This window comes from Lissotriton vulgaris, chromosome 9 (genome assembly GCF_964263255.1).
Source record: "Lissotriton vulgaris chromosome 9, aLisVul1.2, whole genome shotgun sequence".
NCBI lineage: Eukaryota > Metazoa > Chordata > Amphibia > Caudata > Salamandridae > Lissotriton > Lissotriton vulgaris.
Window position 1 is genome coordinate 516,676,608 of NC_141697.1, and position 9,990 is coordinate 516,686,597.

General features: G+C 43.8%; 1 protein-coding gene across 1 annotated transcript; it reads right to left on the reverse strand.

Annotated features, from left to right (window-relative positions):
- Nucleotides 1–3,738: 3,738 nt before the first annotated feature.
- LOC147690346 (uncharacterized) lies at nucleotides 3,739–5,789 on the reverse strand. Its single transcript, XM_086936673.1, has 2 exons — nucleotides 5,363–5,789; nucleotides 3,739–5,087 (listed from the first exon to the last, which is right to left on the reverse strand). The coding sequence occupies exons 1-2, from the start codon at nucleotides 5,787–5,789 to the stop codon at nucleotides 4,138–4,140; spliced, it is 1,377 nt and encodes a 458-aa protein (XP_086792799.1). The 3' UTR covers nucleotides 3,739–4,137.
- Nucleotides 5,790–9,990: the final 4,201 nt, after the last annotated feature.

The window sequence follows — 9,990 nt, forward strand, 5'->3', positions numbered from 1 at the left end:
AAACGCACAGCTGAATGTAAAGTATGTCAATATAAGTGCTTGAAACTGTTTCTTATTTAAGTCACTATTAATCAGTCAGGATTACGCTTTTAAAGTGAAAGTTGATTCAATTTATGTATTCATTTTCATTTTTAACAGATACATGAAACTATGGGTAACAAGACATTTGCTTGTACTGTGACAAAATCATAATGATACTACTGTTATACAAAATAGAAGATTAAATGCAGAGTTAAACGAATCACTTCCGATAATACCACCCTCAAAGAGGCGCTAGAAAAACAACAAGCTAAATTCAGTGAGCGGGGTTATCCTCCTGAAACTTTGTCTGAAGCATTCTGCAAGACTGAATCCAAAGAACGTGAGACTTTACTCATTTTAAAGTCGAAGGAACAATCTAAGCGACACGTTTTTGACTCCAAATATTCTTCCAGATCTCAAGCGATCGAAACCATTCTCAAATCAAGATGGGAACTACTCAAACAAACTGATTTCAAAGGTCTATATGACGAGGAACCATTGTTTGTGTATACACGCAGCAAAAATATTAAGGAAATTCTAGCATCCAAAGCTACAGTTGAACAGCAGTATCAAGCAATGCGCAAATGTTATAACTGTGTGCATTGTAACAATGTAATGATTAGTAACACAATACATCACCCACATTCAGGAAAAGCAATCTCTTTGAAATACAATGGGGAGATTGTAACAGCTCTAGAGTAATCTATGCAATAACATGTCCATGTGGATCATTGTACGTAGGTAAAACTTCAAGAAAAATAAAAGTACGAATAACTGAACACAAGAGTACTTTTCGTACGAAGTCCACAAAATCGTATTTCTCATCACATTGGTCAGAACACCAGCACACCAATGCGCAATTGCGATTCACCATTTTGGAAATAGTGACAGCAAAACCTGATTACAACCACACTACACTACTAGCACAAAGAGAAGCCTGGTGGATCAAACATTTGCAAACTCTGGTACCTGGTGTGCTTAATGATAGAATTGAACTTCAATGCTTTTTATGATACCTTCATGTACTGTTGATAGTGTTGCAATAGTATATACCCTTGTGTTTTCCTCTATACCTCTCTCAGTTGTAAATGGGTTTATTTGTAGGTCAACATCCACAAAATGCATGAATACTGTGATGATTTTATTATTCTCGGTTTTTATTTACATTTTCATTTACATCTTGATTTTGTTATTTTCATCACATTGTTTACTTTTGTCATCACACCATCTATTCTCAGTTTATTTCTCTGTCCTTAACACATTTAACACATCCTTCGTTTTTGCTGTTGCTTACTCTCACTACCGGGGGAACTTTTTGATAGTATAAACAAACAAATGTGAACCATCTACCCACTATCTCGTTTATTACAATTGGGTCCTTTGTATTCGAATAGACATTACAGTTGTCTATTTGCTAGTATCCGTACGCACTTAGTTGTTCATTTCACCACCATAACATGGCGGACTTATCCAGTCCGCTTTCTATGGTTCCTGAAGAGACGCGGGATTATTAAATACGGGTGTTTCACAGCGTGCGCGATCGTGATCCTGGCAGAGCGCCTGTATCTTAGAAAGACATATTTTTTCACTTCTTGGTGAGTTTCTAATCACTCTACACAGTGCTCGAGTTTCGAGTCGCAACAAGTTGTTACTACATAACGTGTTTCATGCACGCTCATGGCGGCTCATTGTTTCTATTACAGACCACGTTTAGAAGCAAATTACTGCTGTGTCCTAAGCGGACGCTTCCTCAACTCCTTGGTGAGTTTCTCATCATTTTAGACTAAGTTCGAGTCGTTAGACGTAAAAACTTGTTACTATGTAGCACGTTATATACACGCTCATGGCGTTCACTGTATTTATTACAGACTTCGTTCATAATCAAGTCACTGCGCCATTACAAGCAAGACAGATACAATTCACTTCAACGAGCATTCAACTTGTCTTAATAGTGAGTTTTGTTTTACTTTAGTCACAGCAAGCACGATGGATATAAGGTTGGCTCTGGAGTCAGTGTCACTAACACTAAGAAAAGGCTTCTTAATATTGCTGGCTCGCGTTTGAGAAAAGACCATCGAGTCGTGCACTAACAACACAGCCAGCTAGGAGGCTTTTATAGCCACGTTTATTTTCGTACGTTTTTTAATAGCAAACTCAGTGCCTATATCGCCTATAGATATAAACCCTGTGCAATTAGGTGGTGACAACAGTGTCTGTTTCTATCTTGTATAAACACAGAAACCAGTGTTACAGATTTTCAACAAGATACCATTTAAACCAGCTACCACACAACCTAATCTGGAAGTGAGTGTAATTGATCTAGTAAGGTGTGGTGATTCACTTTGTGTTTTGACATCCATGGTTGAGGTTTTCGTATTATTCACACAAATAATTGTCAATGCACACACAGTGAATTTAGGGCCAGATGTAGGTAGGCGTTTACCGGGTGGTAACGGCCGAAAACCGGTAAAATCGGCCGTTACCGAGGAAATGAGATGTAGGAGGCCATTAATTACCGATTTTAGAAAATCCGAGTCGGAAACATACCGACTCGGTAAGAATGACCCGGTAAAATTACCGTGTCGGAATATACCGTATACATAAATACCGAGTTGGTATTCTCCGACTCGGTAAATCAGAAACGGTAAAAATGAGCCTTGGAGATGTAGGTAAGCACAAAAATACCGATTCTGCCAAAAAACGGTATTTTTTAGTCGGTATTTACCATGCATTGAAAGCAGGTGGTAACCAAGGGAGGGCTATAAAAAAAGTCCCAAAATGCACCTCAGGACCCATGATGGCGGCTTTTTACATCATAGCAAGACGGCAGAGACTACAGGCAGCAGGACAGAGAGAATGGCTAAGGGAGGAACAAGTGTACAGGCAGAGGATAACACTGTTCCAACTGACAGAGCCTGAAATACTGCAGAGGTACAGGCTACACCCAGACACCATCAAGCAATTGATCAGGGACCTACACCCTCTCCTGGACCACCCAACACCCAGGGCCCATGCCATCCCACCTCATGTCCAGGTGCTATGTAGCTTACACCTGCTGGCCTCAGGGAGCTACCAGAGTGTGATAGCTGTAGTGGGTGGCGTGTCCCAGGGCTGCCTGTCCCGCTTCTTCAGGAGGTTTATTGACGCCATGATGCAGAGGATGGGGCATTATATTTCATTTCCTGTTACACCGGCAGAATTAGCCAAAACCAAGACTGACTTTTATCAACTGGCACACTTCCCTCACGTGATCGGCTGAATCGATGGCACCCACGTCCCACTCTGTCCACCTGCAGCCACAGAGCACATATACAGGAATCGCAAATCAACGCACTCCATCAACGTCCAGGTCATATGTAATGCAGGTAACCTCATCACTGACATCGTAGCCAAGTTCCCCGGAAGTACCCATGATTCATACATCTTTCAGAATAGTGGAATATACACACGCCTACTTGCCGGAGAATTTGGAAATGGATACCTGCTAGGTAAATCACATTGACACACCCTGACACTCACATCAGATCTACGTCTCATGTACTTGCAATTAATGTCTATCTTTCTCCCCCTAGGCGACAGTGCATATGCCCTGCGGTCCTTTGTGCTCACTCCCTACCTCAACCCATCCACCAGGAGTGAAAGGCGATACAACGTGGCTCACAGATCCACACGAAACGTTGTTGAGCGCACATTTGGACTCCTAAAGAGCAGGTTTCGCTGCCTCCACAAGAGTGGAGGTGCACGGCAGTACACCCCAATCATCTGCTGCAAAATAATAGCGACCTGTGCAATGTTGCATAATCTCGCCACCAAGCAAGGCACTGAGGTGGAGCTCACATATCATGAGGACATTGATGACGACCCAGAGGTGGCAGAGCCCCAAGCTACAGTGGCAGCAGCAGCTACAGATGGGAGACTGAGACGGGCAGAGGTTACACAACAATATTTCTGAGTGAGTAAAGAGACACAGGCATGAATGTAACTTTGTGGAAGTAGTTTAATATTCACTACGCCACAGCATTGTTAGCTCACATTGGGCTCACTAATACAAACACTCCATGAGTGTGATGTCACGGTTAACACCACCGTGACTACAGCCTTGGGTGGAGTGCAAAGTCATTGTTTGTGGGCACGGGCCACAGGGCGGGGCTGCTGTGGCTGTGAATCAATGTCCTCACGCTGGCCTGTCACACTTCCCCCACGCCTGCCACTCCTCCGTAACTCATGCACAGGAGTGCTTGCACCACTCCTGCTGGTGGACCCCTCGCTTTCGGCAGCACAAGTGTCGCCTCCAGTGCCAGTCTGATGCGCGAGCACCAGCTCCATTGCAGAGGTCATCCTGGCCATGCCTTCACTTAAATTGTTGCAGCACTGCACTATGGCAGTTGCAAACATGTTCAGGGCCTTGGTTTGCTGGCGCACATCCACACGGGCCTTGCGTCTCTCCAAATGGTCCCTGTCCAATTTGTCACACAGGACAGTCATGCACTGTGTTATATCTGATATTCCTGACGCCATGGATTGCATGCTCTCTGCCATTTCCCCTATGCCCTTGCCTACTGCTTCCAGTTTATTATTTGTTGTGCGTGCGTGCCTCTGAACCCCCATCATTGCTTTTGCCTGCAGGCGCTGCACCTTCACCATGGTGGCCTCCAGTCCGCAGAAGACACCTTGGACTTGCCGCACATCCTCTACCTCCCGTGGCCGTCGCCCTCGGACACTGGCCCGCGTGACTCTGGGACTGGGCTGCTGCTCGGTGTTGCCTCTGTCCTGTGTGTCACCCTCCACCTCCTCCTCCTCCGATGATGTTTGCAGTATTCTGCGAGGGGGCACATCATGGCTCCTGACTCTTCCCAGCACTGGGGATGGTGATGTGGGGGTGGGTGATAGTTCTGCCGCTCCTGTGTCCTGACTACCGAATAGGAGAGGGGATTGTGGATTTTCTGCAGTTGCCTCCTCAGGTATCGGGGCTGCCTGCTCTTGGTCCTGCCCTCCGTGAGATGTGCTAGGTCCGGCTCCTTCCCTCCTCTTCTCTCTGACCTCAGCTGTGCTGCGCTTTGACTCTCCTGTGGACAGACATGGACATTGTGTCAGTAATGTTGTTCACCTGTGTCATGAGATAAAATACACTTCTATAGCACTTTAGCCTGTCTCTCATTTGCCTATGCTACTTGTCTGTTGCTCCCCTTGCTGCAATGCACGCTGACTGCTCTGAGGTATCTACACATGACTACATTTCACAGGATGCATTGCAGGACATTAGTTAAACCTGTTGTGGAGTCTGATTTGTCCTGTGAGGGGAATAGGTAAAAGGGTAAATGATAATGTTCTTGCATCTTACCTGGTTTCTTTGCTCCTCTTGCTGAGCTGTCTGCGTCTCCAATTCCGTGAATACATTCCTTCTCAAGGGTGGATGCGACCATCTCCTCGATGTCGGTGAGTCTGGGGGCTCTGTTTCTTCCTCCGCCTGTAGCATCACTTTCCTTGCGGTGGGCAGCAAGCTTTTTTTTGGTGATTATGCGGATGTCATACCACCGTTTTTTTAGGTCTTCTAGGTCACGGTGGGTGACACCAATGGCATTTACCTTGCCTTGTATGTCCAACCAGGTGCTGCGTTTGATTGATTCAGCAACATGCAGAGTTTGCTTTCCAAAAATTTTGCCATAATGTCTGACAACCTCCGAAATCAGCACCTGCAGTTCCTCCTGGCTGAACTTCTGCTTCCTTTTGCGCTCTGCAGCATCTCTCTGTGCCTCCTGGCTCTCCATCTTGCTGTGTATTTTGTCTCAGGTAAGGCTGCTCCACACTCTGTCCTCCTGCTCTCCTGACTGTTTGTTTCTGCACCTGCATGGGCGTGGCCTGTCCCAGGTACTGGGGTGTGGTGGTTGGATCTGATTGGTTAGTTCCCCTGTGGCTTGGAATTTGGGTGTGGTTGAAGTACCTGATTGGTTCACAGGCACACATGTTTGTCAGTTTCAAATTCTTCGGCGGATAGTTCCGACACGGTAAATACCGGGTCGGTTTTTACCTACTCGGTATTTTCCGGGTCGGGAGTTGCCATTCATTCCTATGGGCCGTGGCACCGGTGGATCGGTTTGGGTTTTTCCGTCTCGGATTTTACCGTGTAGGTATATTCCGAGACGGTAAATACCGTTTCCGATTACCGACAGGTTCCGAGTCGGTATTTGTTACCGGCATTCTTACCTACATCTCATTTTCCTACTCGGTAATACCGAGTCGGTATGACTCGGTATTTAAGAGGTTGGTAAATATAATTTACCTACATCTGGCCCTTAATCTTCTATTTTGTATAACAGTAGTATCATTATGATTTTGCCACAGTACAAGAAAATGTCTTGTTACCAATAGTTTCATGTATCCGTTGAAAATGAAAATGAATACATAAATTGAATCAACTTTCACCTTAAAAGCATTATCTTGACTGATTAATTGTGGCTTAAATAAGAAACAGTTTCAAGAACTTATATTGACATACTTTACATTCAGCTGTGCGTTTGGTATACTAGTGGTTTTTCCACCAGAAGTTGCTCTCTCAATTAGGCTGGCTGTCTTTCAACCAAATAGCACGCATACTTTTCAGAAGCAGTTTAACACGCGGAGTACTTAGTACTTAGAAGGGTGTGTGCAGGCAATTCACTTGTTTGTTCTTTTACCATTGCAATATACTCTTCAGAACAGCAATATAATGCAGAGTACATTGTTACAGTGTTCACTACAAATGACATTAAACTGTCATTGTCCTCTACTAGGGAAGGTTTCTGCCCTTCATGTGCTTGTATACTTCTGCAATTAAGCAACAATGATGCCTACATGCTGTTGTTGCACAAAAGGACATATGGCTAGCCAGGGCACACCAAGGTCATGTTATGCTTTTTTCTATCTTTTTTTTCTGGCACTTTATATAGTGTAACCTTGGTCCTAGGGCACTAAAGGGCTTTACAAATAAACCATACATTTTTACATTACAACTGGTCTGCAGGAAGAAATGCTTTGAGTGTGTAATCAAGGTATTGAAGCATATATTTTATTAAATACCAAGGTTTTTAAAAAAACAAGTTGTGCAGAAAAAATGTTTTGAGAGAAAGGCTAGGGCTTTACTTGGATATCCTGCTTTAAATTCAGGAAAAACAGAAGATGGCCTATTTAAACTAACCTTTGCAAATCCTCCCTTGATAACCAGCTCCAATTGAGAGAGAAAAGACTTAAAAGTAAACAAATTATTTGAAAAGGGCATGGACATGTTCACCCTCAGATATAGCCAATGGAAATACACACCATTGATAAAGCTGGCAGCCTGCGCTTGTTGTATATGCCATGTGACTTGCTGTATTATATATCTGGGTGCAATGACAGAAGCTCCAAAATACTAGTGTGGAGACACACTATACTGAAGCACATATTTTTAGGTTACATGTTTTAAGCCACATCCATAATCATCTTGCCACGCCCCTTTGAGGGACCCGCCAGTTTTTTCAAACCACTCGAAGCCCTGCATAGGCCTTTTGTCATAGGCCAGGGTTTATTTCCTGAAGCATGCTACTAACAGTAACTTGCTACATTTAATTTTATTTATTTATGAGCGTGATGAGCTGCCAATTGTGGTATACTTTTATGTTTATAGTAATTCAGCATTAGTCGTATCATGTTGGAAATTTGTATAACACGTCCTGGCAGCCGGGGCTGCCGCAAATTGCTGGGGTCTCTGCTTCAATTCTTTTGAACCTAGTCTTGTTCATTATACTATGATTCTAACTTGTGTGGTCTTGCACTCCCTCACACTGCAGTGGAATTGAAAGTGTGAGCATTTAGTTGTCCCTTGCCACTGCCCACCTGGGCTCTGCAGGTATGACCATTCACTGCACAGTGTGGCCCGCACTGAAGTAGCCTCCCACTCTGTGCACTACCTGGTCAATAAAACATGAACATTGGCTATTTTTCTCAGAAAATAAATGTAGGTCAAACGGTTGGTATGTGTATGGAAATGAGTGGCAAACTGTAAGGTACTACAAAATAAACATTTTGGTAATTGACAAAGTCATTTTACACTCATTATCTGATCCGATGAAACCCGTTATATATGTTTCTTTTATTATATTGATTATACCGTAATTGCATGTACATGTGATTGGTCTAGGGCTACATCCGTGGGCATTCTCCCAAGGGCAGGATGGCATATTGAACATTTAGTGACACACATATTTTCTGCATCTACAAATCTGTCAACTGCCCCCACACCGTGGCCAAAACACACACAGCCATTTTCTTTGTCGGGCATACTGCTACCACCAATTCATAAACTACAATGTCTGCTTGGTCATTCAATCTTGCTCTCTGTCTCACTATGAGAACACGGAAGAGAACACATATGCGTTGGTACAGGCAAAGCATTGCAGCGATATTCGGTATCTCTCTGATGGTACACTACGCAGCTGGATAAAGTCATGTTGTTTAGGTCTCAGCTCTAGACGGAGCATATGCACTGTCTCAAACCGAGACATGCTGCATATACTGGATGGGCTTTAGCCTGCCCATGGGCTTCCCATTTGCTGCTACCATCATCACTCTTCAGTTCTATCCACATGTACCAGAGCACACCATGCCACATATTTCCTCTATACAGCTTCACACCATGCTATACGATTCTACAACAAACAATTCCAATCTAACACATCTCTCCCTTGCACTATCATCAGCCCTGTCTTTACTTCCCTACACACCCACTTCCTCTCTCATCTCTCCCTCAGACTCCCAGTACCTGCTCTCATCTTACAATACCTCTGATCTCTCTCACCCCCCTCAGGCTCCCTGTCTTCTCTCTATACTGCCTGCTCACACTTGCTACCTTCCTGTACCTCCTCACGCTCTGCACTGGTCCACCTCTCGCCTCCCCCCCTATTATTTGTGCCCCTTCCACTTGTACCTCTATCTCTCTCTCTCTTACATCTCTCTCTCGCTCTCTCATGCACTCTTCTCACATCTCTCATACGGTTCACTTGAGTTCTCAAGCACAGTTTCCTTACCATGCCCTTTCACAAATGTCTGTCCCTCAAACCCACACTCTCTTCTTATTCTTTAAGTGTTTTACTTTTCTGCATACATATATGCTCCCTCTTTATGCATATATGGTCTGCTCTCCCCTTCTTTTTCACATACTCTTTCTGCTCCTCTATCTCAAATTGCTGTCCCTCAAACCCACAATCCCCTCTTATTCTTCAGATGTTTTCTGCATACACATGTGTTCCCTCTTTATGCATCTGTGGCCTGCTCTCATCTTCTTTCTCACATACTCTTTCTGCTCCTCTATCTCAAATTCAATCACCACTTCCTGCAAAAACTACCTATCATCCATTTCTATCTATTTTGTGTAGCTCTCACCCCTATCTATTCACAATGCCACGCAATTCCACCATACAAATACACCACACAATTCCACCCCATACAATTTCACAGCCAACAACTTGAATACAACTGACATAATTTCACTCCACACCACATACATCCACTACACTCCAAACCAAAAAGCATAAGTAAAAGACATTGTCATTTCCAACGTCTATAGCTCTAACCCTTGCACATTCGAGACCTATTGGAAAATCATGTAAGCTGATATATGTGAAGGTCTCTGCTCATTGGCTGGGGGTATGACAATGGTGATTAAGATGATCAGTGGCTAACAAAGCAAGACAATGAAAGGCTCAGTTTAGATGAATAGTTTAGAGAAATGAAACAGCACCAAAAAAAAGGGGAAATAAAGGGGTCTACTTCAACGAATAGTTGTCGAACCAGAAATATGTAACATGATTCTCTTAGAATATGTCAGTCACAACAGCAGTCCCAGCTCTTGTATGAATAGATATTTCTATAATCTGAACTTCAGAAATATTGGAGTGTTGATGGATGGGCCAGACCATCAAATAATGAACTCCCTTTGGGCGGGGCAGTGGAAAC

Bases quoted from the DNA above. Each gene is read 5' to 3' on its own strand.
- LOC147690346 (XM_086936673.1), bottom strand. From the start codon at position 5,789: ATGGAGAGCCAGGAGGCACAGAGAGATGCTGCAGAGCGCAAAAGGAAG. The intron at 5,088-5,362 runs GTAAGATGCAAG...GTCTGTCCACAG, and splicing joins AAGAGGAGCAAAGAAACCAG to GAGAGTCAAAGCGCAGCACA.